This window comes from Alligator sinensis, unplaced genomic scaffold (assembly GCF_000455745.1).
Source record: "Alligator sinensis unplaced genomic scaffold, ASM45574v1 scaffold188_1, whole genome shotgun sequence".
NCBI classification, from domain to species: domain Eukaryota; kingdom Metazoa; phylum Chordata; order Crocodylia; family Alligatoridae; genus Alligator; species Alligator sinensis.
Window position 1 is genome coordinate 1,522,769 of NW_005841903.1, and position 15,612 is coordinate 1,538,380.

Below are 15,612 nucleotides of genomic sequence, written 5' to 3' on the forward strand. Positions count from 1 at the left end.
TAATTTTTTGGTCACCATCCAATTTAACTCAGCTATTTTACTTTATTATGTGAGAGTTCTCAAAGGAGTACTGCTGACAGCACACTAGAGATTAAGGGCCAAAAAAAAAAAAAATCTATGGTCAGATTCTGGGAAGACTCTCAAACCACATCTGATTATTATATGCCTAACAAATGTATATTTGCAAGCAAAAATAAGGGTTTGTCTCTACAAGGAGTTTTCAGGCATAGATATTTCAGAGTAAAGCCATATGGTAGGCATTATGGAAAAATGCTGCTTGGATTAATGCACTTTGAAAGTAGATTAAAGCTAAGCATGTACATGACACTCTTATTCTGGAATAATTGTGTACATACATTGAGTTATTCAGATATAGCTGTTCCTGAAACACTTCATGTTAAGGCAATTTGCTGCTATTTGTACCTGCAATAGTCAGCCCTGAACCTGCAAGGACTTTGGCATCTCTTACTGTTGCACACACAATCTCACTGAGTTTATTCAGTGTACAGAAATGTACGCTCCAGCCATAAATTTGGAAGGATTTGGGTCAGAAAGAATGTATTTTAAAAGCAGGCTGTACATTTTTAACTTTGGGACGTTTAAAAAAAAATCTGATTCCAATTTTCTTCCCAAATCACTCAATTTATTTTAATTAGAGGTTCTGATTTAACTAAAAATATTAGAACGCCTGGGGATTTAAAACAAAGACAAAATTAACAAGCTGCTGTGTTAGATGTTTAATCCTTCCATGAAAGCCTACTCTCCACAAGAAAGAATAGACAATAGCCTCTCATTATAGAACACACACATTTCAACACAAGAGACAACCCTTCCTGCTGTTATTTCCCAATGCTGCAAACAGATTTCATTTCAAAATATAAACAGCAAGGTTAGGGATAAATTCTACTCTGGGGACTTTTGTTTGCAGTCTGGTACCCACCCGAAAATCTATGTCCATCCTATTTTCCATCTTCCACACCCTGGTTCATCCCTTCTTGCCCTTCTGTATCCCGGTCCACTTTCCCATATATTTCCATTGTGTAGTATAATCATTTTCAACTGAATGTACAAAGTGGATTTCTTCTGTTGGTTTAAAAAAAAAGAATTTCAAATTTACAAAGCAGGTGCCAATTAGCCAAACCTTAATTTTTGTAAATTTATTTAGGAAAAAAAATAACATGAGCAAATGAGAATACTTCAGTGTTACAACAGAGTATATAAATGTCTAGCAATAGTCAAATAATTTGATCTTTAAATACAAAATAACCACATGAACACCTAATATACAGGTTTCATCTGAATACATATTTATTAGATAAATATTAGGTTGTCACATCATCTAACTACATACAGTTTTGCAAGACTAAAAATCACAATTATTTTTTCTGACCAGTTTAAAGTATGAAATGATTGCATTGTACTGTACATACAATGTACAAACAAGGACAATGGCCATTTTTGCATGTTACTTCAGATTGTACTTTTTTTTTTAATTCTCTTCTGATCGTGATATCAAAAATTGTACAAAGTATGAATTTGGTTACAATTTTTTTAATCCCCTTATTTTCTTCATTATTTCTGTAGCACCCTAAAAATACACAGGTGATAGACTAGTACACATAAGCTAGATATTACATGTAGGTAAAACAAAACAAAACAAGGAGTCAGAGTATATTACAGAAGTGAAAGTGAAACAAATGCTGAGACTTCACAAACGCTAACAAACAGGATTCATTTTCCACATAAGATGGAGCTTCAAGCTTTTTTTTTCCTGTGAAATAAAAACAATGCACATTCCAAGGAAAATGAATGCATTTCTGTTAACATGTCTCTATTTGTCATTTACATATGTACAGCTGTCCCTTGAGTATCCACTGCAGACATTGGCGTGTATCTGTCAGTCCTATAATAATGTCTTGGCAGCAGAACTGTAGATCTCTGTGGGTTCTTTCCCAGATGAGCTTCCAAAGGGGAACAATTTTAAAAAAATAAACAAAAATATAATAAAAACACTACTGGGAATTTCATATCATAATTGAGCTTTAAAGGAAAATGACTGTGATTATCCTATTTGGTAGGTTTTTCTCTACATTTTAACATTATGGCAGTGAAAAGATTAAAAGTTAATTACACTTTCATTTAAAAGCTTTTCCATGCTGAATCCCCTGTACAGTACCTGATTTTAACTGACAGAGAGTCTTGAAACTGTCTCAAATGTTCGACAGTTGGGTGATGGCTAAGAACCATATTGTATTACTGTCTTAGAAAGCAAATATTCCCATAGACTTAAAACATCAACTGCAAAAAGGTCTGTTTTAATTCTCCACTATTACTGTTCGAAGTAAATGCAAAAAACACCCATAACATGTTGCTATTCTTTTTGGGTTTTGTCCCTTTATGCTTTCCAACAGGTACCCCTGTAAATGATACAGTTAGAATACTATAGCAAAAGATCAATCCTTAATACATCTGATCTGAAATGAATATTTTTTCTTAAATAGAAGAATCTTTTCAGGTAGCAAATTTAGTCAGCTGCTCGAACAACAATGGGGTGAAGCAATTTAATAGAACCAGACTAGAATCCGAGCAACCAGTTCCAGCTCATAGCAAGAAGCATTCTTTATTCCAAGATCTATGGCTAAAAAAAAAAATCCCTAAGGGCAATACATTGTCAGTTTATCATTATCTGCCCATGCAAATGACTTAAACACCTATATAAATGATGCAGCAAAATACAGGGGAAAACTACTACAGTAAAATGGCTACAAAACACATTTGTAACTGAAGAATGGTCTTTCCTACCAGTTGTGTGATCGTAGCACCACACCACAACCATGTCACTATGTATTATAAAGGTATCATTAATATTGTGTAGAGATTCTCTACTGGCTGTCAAGTCTACATAAGAAAAAAGACAATTCTAAGCAGAACAAACAAAGTATTGTTTCCCTCCCCCTCCCCCCCACCAACAGCCCAAAGTGTTAGAGAGCTCCAGTTTCAAAGACCAGAATGCCAATAGAGTGATATAAATATTGTACCTTATAGACTTGCTGCTTGCCATAGTGCACATTTACTTGTTCAAACAGCTGGTGCTAGCTGTTCTGTTGACTGAGGTAAACTGGCCCAATACCTGCCATTGCCAGCCCACAATCAGCCACACGCAGTCAATGAATATTTTACTTTTGCCCCAAGCAATCACCTAGTATCCTGTTTGCATGACAGAGCTGGACCCTGATCGTCCAGGTACTGCACGATGTATCAATTCATTTGAGAAATGGATAAGAAGGTTGGGCTAATTTATCAAAGGAAAAAAAATGCTCCCTTATTCTGTTAAAGAACCCTTGTTATTTTTTTTTTAAAAAAAGGACCCATATTTTTCTTCAGACAAGGTATTTAAAAACACCAGCAAAAGTATAACCAGATCATGAAAATGTTGAATATTATCAAAGACAATACTAAAATATTCACAAAGATATTTACAATAGCAATTCTTAAAATAATTGATTTTGCATAATGAACAGCGCCTTTTTTAAAAAAACTCGAAACAGGAAAAATATAAGTGTGGGAACATCTCTACATAAAATGTTTGACAGATTCAATACTCCTACTGGAAAATAAAAGAACTAAACTGCCATTTCCTTTAATATCTACAGCAAGGTGCTGCTGACTAGCATATATATATCACGACGCATGTACAGCAGTAGTGGGAAACATTAACAAAAAGAATTTACAAAAATGACTTTGGTGAGGAAAGTAAATCCAGAACTGTAAGCACATGGCATGCCATTTACATCGCAAACTAAAGGAGGGGGAGAATTACCTATTCAAAGAGACAAGAACAACAGTAACGACAAAAAACCCAACATAATTCCGTCTGGCACTTAAGTTGCAAACTTATAGTTGAGCACGAATAAGGACATATTGGATTGGAGTTGGGATGAGGAAATGGGTTGGACAAATTTGTCTTAGTAACAAAGAAAACAAGAACTGTACAGTGGGCAAAAGCTGAAATGTCGCACCACAAGGGCAAAGTTGGCACACATGCACTTCTTACACAGCTACTGTACATAATTTATAAGAGAGAGAGAGAGAGAGAGAGAGAGAGAGACGAGAGAGATCGCACACAAAAATGGGCACAGAAGCAATAGGAAGCTCATGCAGGAGAAGCAACCACACGAGGAGCACAGATCACAGGGGCAAGACGGTGATTGTGGCACTGGGTCTGCCGAGGGCAGTAGTAACATACCAACAATTACTTATTTTCCCCATGCCCATCCTTGGTGAACAAACATCCTGGCAGCTCAAGAGTTAAAATAAAGGAAGAAGAAAAGTAAAAGGCAAAACTATATGTAACAGTCTTGAAAATAAAACATAAAGCAAAACAAGAGAAGCTCTAAGGTGTCTGTCCAATTTCAGTGCCCCTTTCAAGTTGATTATTAATAAGAATATGCTGTTAGTGATGTTACAGTGCTTTCTGACCTTCCTTCACCCAGCTCATCTCACTATGCATTGTGCAGTACAGAAAACCAAATGACACAGAGGCTGAGGAACCTGAAGGCTCTGGGTGATAATCAAGAACATTTTGGTTTGCACTACCCCTGGCCCCTTGTATGGATATAGCCTTATATGGATATATGGCAAATATATATATATGTATATATATATAAAATAATCTCAACAGTTGGATATTAATGCAGCCACAAATGGCAGTGATTTGAAACCAAAACCAGCAAAAAGAAACAAAAAAAAAAAAACAGAGAAAAGTTGCTTCCTCCTCCCCCCCATTAAGTCTGTGTGTTTGAGCAGAGGAATCTTTTGCAAATGAGCATGGAAGATTCCTGAATTTCATAAACCCAAACACATACTGGCTGCAGCCTGGAGATTCACAGGACTCCTCTACTGAAGACAAAACATTAGCTAACCAGAAGTCTCCCTTTGATGCGGTTTGTGTTTCTTCCCTACCCTTGACATTTTATTGTACAATTTGTGCTTTTTGGTGTTTTATGTGGTTTTGTTTGTATTGTTTTGTTTTCCTTTGTGTGTGTGGCCAATACAATTTGTCCAACACAAATCTGCAATTGGGGAAAGTGGAGAAAGGTAAGTGGGTAGAAGGGAGATACAGTTTTAAAAAAAATGGAAGAACAGTCGTTGGAAGGACATTCTGAGACTGGTCAATTAAGACAGTTCCATTTTGTTGCCTTTTCCTCCCTTGCCAAGATTGGTTTTTGCCAGGATACTTCACACTATGTGTATCACAGAACTCTCTCTCTATGGGATTAACAAAGAATGGGGTTTCCAATAGCTGCACAATTGTCTATGCTTTGTTGTGATGCTTAGCAGAAGTCTGAGATCACCACATTTGTTTATTTTTTCCTCCCGTTGCTTTCACAGTCCGTGACGCTGACAAAAACAGTTCGGAGATGAAGAAAGCAGGGAGTGCACCATTGATCACAGTTGTGAGTTTGTTTTATCTTCTGTGGAAAGGGAGTGTTAAGATCCTTGCTGTGCAGCCACACATGTGTGAATAAGTGAGAGGGATGGGGGAAATACACATGATTTCAGTTATTCTCAAAGAGAGAAAGAAGGTCGTCATTGCTATTGCTTGGCAAGTCAGGAGGATCCAGGTACGAAAGCAGCTCATCTGGATTTGTGAGTTCTGGAAGCAGCTACAAAATATAAAGATAAAAGGAAAATTACAGGTAACAGAAATGCGTTCGTAGAACAAGGGATTAAAACCTCCTGGAAACTGACTTTCATGTGTATATACTGGAATAGATCCAAAGATGTGACGCACACAAAACTCATTCAGGTAGTGTAGCATCAAGATTTTATGGTCACTTAATTGGGAAAACCTGTATAACCCACTTTTGCCAAGAGAATTTCAGTCATCCCAGTATCGTGTCATTTACAATTTCATAGCCAACCACACCATCGCAAATTTCGTAAATAGAGAGAAGTGAGTTTATTACATGGATTTCAATTTATTCCCTGGTTGGTGATGGTTTCAAAGGCTTTTCTTGATCATTTTCTCATATGCAACATTCACAAAAAGCATAAAACTAAAAATCCAATGTACACTGATTTTGATCATCATTTAAACGAAAGCTTCAAGTAGACAAAACAGCATTTCCTGGGAAAGGTGAATCATCAGCAGTTTATGGTGTGACTCAGACCAAGTTAAGGGCCCAGGGGTACGATACCCCGATGTGGCAGCAGAGTATATTCCCTAATAACTGTAACTTTTGGAGAGTACTTGCAGAAATATTTTCTAATTATATTCCCACTGCCAAACCGCTTCATATATTCTTGTTCTAAATTTCATTCAGCACCCTTTTGATCCGACACATATGGGGGAATCCTAACTTCTGTTTCATAGCCAGTGACATTTTCCAGTTTATTCTACACCTAATGGTTTCTTGAAAAGCAAAAAATGTTGCATGAAAAATTGGGAAGGGAAAAGGGGTCTGTAATAAGTATGTTTTATTCTCTCACTGACAAGTTTAAAACAATATGGACAACTTTAGCACGTGTATCAGCAGTGAGATGGACAACTTTCCAACTGCTGTGTGTTTTCAAGTCTTGTAAAACTAAAATGTATACTTTACAATACTGAAACTACTATACTAACATTAGGTGAACGCTAGGCAAGGGTGGTTGGATAGGCATCAGCTTTCATAAGTAACAACCTGCTTCATTAGGCCCCAAATCCGAAGTCAGATTTGGGACCTAATGAAGTAGATTGGCCTATGAAAGCTCATGCTTCTTGGAACCAGTTAGTGTCTAAGACTGCATCCACACATGGTGCAGACGTTTGGTTCCCCAAGGAAAACTAGCAGCGACGCACCATGCACCACCATTAGTTGTCCCCAGAGAACACCTGTGCCGCATGCACATTGGAGCACAGCAAGATACCCTGGGGGCAGTAGGTGAGACTGGGGCCAGCACTTGGCTGACCCTAGCAGCCTTACCTGAGGTCCTAGGGGCCTCCTGGGGCTGCAGCAGTGGCAATTCTGCTGCGCAGAGCCTGGCTGGTAGCCACAGCGTGGCTCTGGGTGGCCCGGCTCCGCTTTTGAGTGGCATGCACTGCCCCTTTTCTCCACAGATTTTTTTGACCCCTGGATATCAAAAAAACTCTTGCAGTACAGAGAACACCTGAATGTGTCGTTTGTGGCGCTGCAGACATGCCACTCTGCCTTGCCTTCCATCTGGCTTCAGACTAACATGGCTAAGCACCACTATACTAACATTAGGTATGTTATTGCTGTGAAAAAGCAGGTCAGTCCCCTAATTTTAATCAAGTAAATGTATCTTTAATACATTTATAAAGAAATGTAAGTGACATTTTTAATTAAGAGAGATATGAAAACTGTCCTTTCTATTTGCTTTTAAAAAAATGATGGTGGGAATTAAAAAAAAGCTGAATTTCACCGAAGTAACTTTTATTAGAAGTTATTTTTTCCAAGACCATGCATTACACTTAAGAACATGCTATCATTCTGGACTAAAGAGATGGAGCACTTACATTCCATCCTTTCACATACTATTAATATTTTTTAATACAATACTACATAAAGGCACACTCTCCCAAAACTGTGGCCCACTGGTCAAAGTACTGTACAGGGAAAAATATAGCTCTTGTCCTTGAAATCTTATAGTTCAATTTATTGTAAAGAATTAATGTAATTAATTTCTGAGTCTCATTGCTTCATATCCTTTTTGAAAATCTGGATAAAGTCTCCAGATAAACTTTTTCAAGTTTAGGAATATGTTTAAAATAAACCTACAGTGGTAAAAGACTAGTGAATTTGATTAAATGTGGCCAAAATGAGCCAGTGATGCCTTTAGTCCACAGTGACGTACTGTAAATGTAATCTTTGATTAGATAATTTTGCCACTTAGTGGATAATTTGACCTGCTCTCTGAGCTTGTAAAAAGAGGGAAGGTTTCTGAAAATTAGAATATCTTCCAGGCAGCTGGAGAACATCAGAAAAGATCTTCAGAGACATTCTTATGTGCTGGGAATCATTGAGAGTTGCAATGGAAAAGTAAGAGTAATTTGCCTAGCAATGAGTAGACAATGCCAGACATCTATTGCAAATTTTGAAACTTGCTTCTGATACACTAATAATGTCACATGCCATTTTTATCCAATCCTCACTTCACATGTTCACTAAAAGCTAAGCCCATTACACAGTGTTGCTCAGTAATTAATTTCTGCCTATGTTCTAAAGAACTCTTTTCACATTCTACCGTACTTGTCTTATCAACTAAGAAAATTCTGCATTCTTTTTATAAAGCCACTCTGATTTGATGAGTGATAACTATGTGCTCAGTATATTATGCTAGATATCCAGATATTAAATAGTCTGCATATCATTTAGGTACTGGAAAATGAACGCCTATTTCAAAAGAGTACTGTTACTTAAATGTTTGTGTGACCTATTAATGCTATTTGAATGGGGTCTCTAAGGATTCAGTTCTATAGCTGCCACTCAAGTTGCAGTCCCTTAATGATTTCCATGTAAGCTTATTGGATACTAACCCACTCAGAGCATTTTATAAGTAGTAGTTCAAGAATGGTTTGGTTCATCCAATCTGCCCTGATCTTGCCTCTCTCCCCTTTTTTGTAAGGTTATTTAAAGGCTGGTATATGGCAGAGAGCATACAAGTGTGCATGAATAATAAAACACATATGTAAGTCTGCAGCACACCTGTGAACATTTCTTAAAAGTTACAATCACCAAGAAATATGAGCACGGGAGCAAATTATTCAAAACCAAACCAAATCCTCCCACTACAAAATTTAAATGTGAAGAAGTGGTGCTTTTTTATTAGAAAAGTGTATGGAGACAGAGAAACTGACAGAAGAGGATTCAGTCACAAGCACCCTTAAGTGAACCAGGAGAGGAGTAAGTAGGAAAAGGCATTCGTTTAGCTTACTCCTTTCCATGGACCATCTGCCCAGTTTGTCTTTGCATGGTGGAGGAGGAATAGCCTCTGCAGGGCTGCTATTGTACAGATGTTGGCACAGCCCTAATGCTACACCAGCTAGAAGGGAGAGGGATGGTAAACTATGCTAGTTTGGTGCAAACCACGAGCAAAGGGAAGCAGGGACCAAATTGCAATTGCTCAGTTACAAATTCAGGCCCTGGTCTGAATCATAAGGATTCCCTTCCCTGCCCCTTGTTCAGGAGAACTTCAGGATCCCGTAATATTCAGGCTCACCAGTCAAAAAAAAGAAAGAAAGAAAGAAAGAAAGAAAGAAAGAAAGAAAGATGCTTAAATGCCACACTCTCTCTTGAGAAAAGCTTGCTTGAATGAAAACACCCATGCTAGAAAGATATGGCTTGAGTGTCATGCAGCTGCTTAAAACAGAAAGGTTTTCTCAGCAAGCCACGAGTGCCTGTCATCTCAGCTTCAGTGATTAAGTTCATGTAACAAAGCATGAAACGATGACATGTGCTGCGAAAGCTGCTTCCCTCTCCCTCTCCTTCCTCCCCCCCCCAACCTCTCAGAAACATAAAGCACAGTCTAAGGCAGGCAGATGATAGTATGACACAGACTTACATCCAGTGAGGGCTCCGGCATGTCAGATGCTCCCTGTCCACCAGCCTGACCTTCTAAGGCTGAGGAGGGGTTAAAGGTCAGGTCACTGTGTGGATGGTTGCTAGAAGCGGCCTGTGGTGGCTGCCGGGACTGCTGGGTAGGAGGACCACTGTGATGTAATGGCTGCCCTGACTGGCTGCTGGGGTGAGGTACGTGCAAACCTTGCTGCATGGAACTATGGGATTGATCAGTGCTGCCAGGATGAGGGATCTGCGAAGGAGGAAAAAAGCAGGAAAAGAAAGTGAGGCCACGACTTACAGTGGTCAAGGTGTCTGAAGAAAATGAAACTCCATAACTGAATGTTAAAACAAACCAAAAAAAAAAAAGCAATCAGAAAAGAGAATCCCATATCCCAAAATTAGAGGAAATGTTTATCTCTTTAAAGGTCATTAGCAAAGGGGAAAAAATACACCGGATTTGTGCAGGGTTTCGTTGCTTTACCATGATGTGCAAAAGAAGGCATGAAAAAAGCAGCCGTCTTCTCTTTTTTGGATTAGTAATTCAGGTGTAATTAACCCTAGTGGTGTTTTCCCTGAACACCTATGGATGAGCAGAGAAGCAGTTGCATTATGACATTAGTTAAATTATTCAAGGGAGACCTGATTAACTCTGAAGATACATCATTATTACTCAGACACTATTCAGGATTTTGTTGACATTCCACTCCAATCTTGGAGGAGAGTGGGGTTTGGTTACAAAAAAATACCTGCCAAAAGAGCTGTCTTTGTCAGGGACTGAACATCTCCAGTTGAGTGCTGAGAAAGTTCCCCATTCGTATCTGAGGCCTCTGATAAAAATAGGTAAAGACTTGCCAGCCTTGATATTTTTATGGGAGGAAAACCTCCCCAAACCAAACAAATGCTCAAAACATTGTTATTATGGAAGAACTTTTCAGTTCTCCTTTCACGTCACAGAGAAGCAAGTAAGGGCACAAGCCCAATACTTCCTTCCTTTACAGCTGCTTACAGAAGTAACCCCCCACCCCCGCCCCCCCCAAAATGGCACTTTAAACTCCATGCGCTGAGCCCAGAGTATGCCCAGAAGAGGCATCACGTTAGTTAGACCTGGCTCGCCCAATGTCTGTATAGATCAGATGCTTCAATGGGACTTTTATGGCATTTTTCTCTAATAACTCATAGAATCAGCTTTAGCTAAAAGCACCAAAAAGGCCCACTGAAGAACCCAATATATACAGACGCTGCAGAGCTGAGTTGAACTAACACGCTGCTTCTTCTGGGAAAGCACTTTTTTCCCGCATGTCTGTCAGTGCCCTACATGTCACTTTTAATGCCAAAACATTCTTTAGAACTAGACCTTGAAGCCATGAGAAGAAAAGTGCATGGCTGTTCATAAAGCCAGTGTCCTCACACTAACTGGGTAAATGGATGAACAAATGTGAACAATGTCTACATATTGCCACAAAGTAGAGCTGAAATAAAAGAGCAGAGACAAACAATAATAGCATGAAAATAACCCAACACAAACCAACAAAAGCCAGCAAAGAAAACACTGTGTCAGAACTGACCCTTCCCCTGCAAAGAGCATGGTCAGACTACCTAGTCTTAAAATTTAATTTTGGAAAGTAAAAGGGAGTTATTTTAAAACCTAATATGAATAGAAAAGCTAATCTTAACAGAATGCTTTTACAACAGTCAATGAATTGAAAACAGTCATTTTTTATTCAACCATGTCTGTGCTTCTGAAAACGAAAATACAGTGGAGGCCCCACGCACATTTACATGGAAGTTTTTTTTCCAATCTCTTTACAGTATAAACAGCAGTGAAAGAGGGCGTAACTGTAATCATAACTGCGAAACTATAATTTCCATATAGGCCTCTTCATACTGTCAGGACATAAAGACATTGAGAAAGATTGGAGCAAACCCTCTCCCTTTTAGCATGGATCCAGTTATACCAGTCTGAGGGTGCATTGTGTCATACAGCTTTTTCCAAATGGGAAGACAAGTACAAAGTCTATGTACCATACAGTACACAAATCTCACAACAATAGCTATGTGTAAGTGTAGAGAAACTGAACAGCAGTTATAGCTATTTAAATGCTTTGACTTCCCTATTAATTTGTTGAAGAAATGTCCAATAGAAAGTGTGGAAATGTAAACAATTTTTAAAAACAGTTAAAGTTGTGCTGAGAAACTGTGAAAGGAGTTTTCCCCTCTCTTCTCACAAAATGATTATTTTGGAGGTGTCTGGTTAATTTATACAATTTGAACCCAAAAAACCCTTCTGACATTTGACTTGACTAGTCAAATTAGTGTTTTGGTCCCTGAAGTATTTGTCAGTTAGATGGTAATTGTTCATTATGACATCAAGCGATAAAGATTCCAAAAAAACAGCATTATAATCCATTGTCTAGCTTGATATCTGATTGCTGATTATAGAGTAAACTGTTCTCTCAGGCATCTTTGTTCATGCTCCTTTTATATTTTAAAGACACTAATTCGCATTATAATGCAAAGTCTAAAAAAGGTGCAGCTTGAGTGTACAGCAAAGACTGCTGAGACCACCAATTCTCTTGTGTTTTGGTATTCCTATAATGTAAGCACTCCAGAAAGTAGACATTTAAGAGCTGTGGGGATACAACTCTATTGACTACTTAATGGCACCACAGTGCTGACATAATGTATACAAGTGTGAGTTCTAGATAATAAATGTGCCAGCTGTGGCCTAATAATCCTCTGACCTCAATGGTAATCTGACTGTAGAGAAAAGGGCAATGCAGGTTAATCCTTGTGTTTCCATCTCACTGCAGAGCCTCAAATTACTGCTGAATATACTTAGTAATATGTATCATAGTTATAGTTGTCCAATATGGGTGCCCACTAAGATCCTATAACACTAAAGGCTCATTTCCTTTCTTGTAGCCATATGCCAGATCTTGGATTTATTTTTCTCTGCTTCTTACATGGGTGGAACATCATTGTTGATGAATGATATTTCTAAAAACCCAATTCATTATTGCTAAAACCTACTGTCCGAATCTCTCTTTCATTTGTCACATTTCCTCAGACACTTGGTGTGATCAACCTTCTCTACTCAGCCCTATGTGAAGGCTGCTCCCTGCTGTCCAGGATGAGACTATTTATAATATCTTTGGAAACATCAGGTGTTTGTCTATGTCAGATTTGGGGCACTGAGCTAAGCTACCAGTTTGATACAGAAGCAAGAAAGCACTAGCACAGGGGAGGGCAAAATACGGCCTGCCAAGCACTTCCGTCCGGCCTGCGGAGCCCCTTCAAAACCCAGGTAATGGCGGCTGCCTCTCTAAAAGCCTCCGGTGGCAGCCAGCGGCACCAGCTGACGGCTTCCCACATGCTGCTGGGGATGTGACAAGCCTGGCCGGGTCGGCACCAGCCAGCAGAAGCTACAGTGGAGCCGTGTGCCGCTCAGGACGGGCTTGGGACAGGAAGGGTCCCACAGCACTGGAGGGTGCTGTGCTGGTGAGGGGACTTGGGCCTGGGCTGGCTTCTGCTGTGCCACAGGGGGAGGGGCAAGCTAGGATGAGTCAGGACCAGGTCATGCTGGCACCAGTGATGGGTGGGGGGGTTGGCCAGCTTTTGATGCCTGGAGCCTGATGGGGTAGGCTGGGTCCTTGCTTGTGGGAGGGGTCAGGTTCCAAGGCCACCTCTCCAAAAAGAGTACTTCCAGGGGCAAGGGGAGGGACTTCCAGTGGCAAAGGTCCAGGGTTAGGGGGCAGGACTTCTGGTCCCAAGAGGGTGACCAGGGGGTGGGGCAACTGAAGGGGCGGGGCTACCCATGCAGCCTTCAGCAGCTCGCCAAAACTCATCAAGCAGCCCTCCGCCCAAATTAATTGCCCGCCCCTGCACTAGCACAATATTTACAAGAATGAGAGTAAGTTCTGATAGTACTAAGGTGGTGGATACCTACTGAGCTACTGAACATGTTGGCTACTGAACTTCCTTCGACCTCAGTGGGAAAGTTGGAGGTGGACAAAGGAGCAACATTAAATTATGTTTCTATAATGGAGATATGTACATAGTAGAATAAAAACAAAAAATAAATGAATAAAGAGGTAAAGGTAAACAAAACATGCTATGCATTAGCTTGGTTTATATTAATATTCCTATTATCATGCATTGTGTTTTGCAGTTATATAAATATAGTGGTGTCCTGTTCACAGAAAATTTGGCTATGCAACTCAAGAGTTGGTGCAATAGAATATAGTTACCAATAAGTTGTAGATTTACATAGTTGTTTTTCACATTTATATAGTCTTGTTCACTTCCTACAGCAAAGATTTATTTTTAAGGTAGGAGAGAGAAAAGATAGAAAGATACCTAAAGACAAATAGAGGGATGAAAATGGACACTTTATAATAGTAGTAATAATAGTAGCTGAAGTAGGCTCCTAACAAAATCTCTTCAAGTGAAATTATCTGAAGACTTTGGGGCCAGATTCTCACAGTCAATCTGGTTTCGTTGTGCAATTCAGTCAGGGCAATGTAGTTGCAAAATAGCCATAACTTGTCAACTGAGCATTTCCCTGGTGGGCAGGAAGGAACCATCAGATGATATATACCAGGAACTACTGACTGCTACTTCTGTCTCTGCAGGAGCACAGGGAACACATCACGGTGAGGAATGGGTGGAGCAAACGTCTACAGGTAGAGAGACAATTTACTAAATCAATGTCAGGGCTGTCCCACTGGCCCATAAAACCTAACAACTGCAAAATAGGGCTCCCATTACCCCTTTACTCTTCTGCAAGAAGCAGAGGCTGGAGAGAATTTTGCCCTTAATATTTTCTCTTAGTAGTACAGTTTATAGAAGGCAGTACAACTTTTCAGCTCCTCACTCGTATGTTAAGCAGATAATCTGCCATTTGTCTGGTGAAATTTCATTTGGCCAGCTACAAGAGCAGTAACACTGCTTAACTCTGATGAAGGCAAACTGCACCAAATGACTTATGACTTGTTTGAAGTGTTCTCTAGCTGGAGGCAAAGCAGAAGTCTCTGCACCCTTGATTTCGAAGGCATAGTTGGTTTGCATGGATGGTTGCTGCTGGTAGCAAATGCTCACTGTACTTTATTTTAATACCATGCAGTTGACTCAGATGCAGATACCATGGACTGCTCACCAAGCTGGGTGCAGAGAGTTTGTCAGACTAATTTTCTTGTATGCCTTGAATTATTGCGTATTAACTTACAGTGCACAAAGTCACTTGTGATTTCTGGACTACTTCTCTACAACCAGCCTTTTCCTATAACCTTCTGGGCTTTCCAGCATGTTCTAAGTACCCTTTGCACTGTTTCCTTTGTGAATGCCTTCTTATTCCTTACCAACCTAAAAACCTGCTGCCAGCTACAAGAGACAGTGAATGAGTAGAGCAATCTGAGGCAGCTACCACCTCACATCCTTATTATATACTGCAAGTGTGCTTCCTAATACTCATTAAAGACATAGCACAGATGACTTGTCAAGTTAAATGTTCTTCCATTCCATCTAACACAGTGCCAGATGTTATACAGCCCGTCTTGTTATTTAAACAAACATAGAAGGGGAGATATAAGTTCTATAATTAAAATAGATGACTAGTCAAGCCTGAAAAGCTACATGCTGCTGGTAGGTTTTCTATCGGCTTAGTTGCTGCAGTAGTGTATTTTCTGGATATAAAATTCTGCACATAAAACGCAGTGTTCTGGGATGAACAACCTTCCTCTGACCTATGGTCCTAATTGTTCACTTAAGACCTGAGGATCATGTTTTCTAAAAACCTCTCAACAACTGATATGCTATCAAAGCAGGGTTGGCATCTATCCTTGAAATCCAAACAGTCTGTCTATCACCATCTAAGCTACTATTCTATGTCCTACCAGACTAGTTTATGGGCTGTTTAAAGAGACCCTCAATTTACCCTGGGCAAGATGTAACGTCACAATGTTTTGATGTAAATTTTTGTCCCAAGGGATGATTGTGCAGGAGGCTGCACTCCTGTTTTGAAGCAAGTCAGTGCTATGCTTTATGTGAT

At 39.5% G+C, this 15,612-nt stretch overlaps 1 protein-coding gene across 1 annotated transcript in view; it reads right to left on the reverse strand.

The window, feature by feature from the left end:
• Positions 1–1,142: 1,142 nt before the first annotated feature.
• The window catches only part of ZMIZ1 (zinc finger MIZ-type containing 1), a 510,468-nt gene continuing 495,998 nt past the window's right edge, over positions 1,143–15,612 (reverse strand). The window contains exons 24-25 of the mRNA XM_025197702.1: positions 9,568–9,816; positions 1,143–5,666 (exon numbers count right to left, since the gene is read on the reverse strand). Coding sequence (XP_025053487.1) covers positions 5,559–5,666; positions 9,568–9,816 — 357 coding nt within the window. The 3' untranslated portion in view covers positions 1,143–5,558. The remainder of the gene's footprint in view (positions 5,667–9,567; positions 9,817–15,612) is intronic.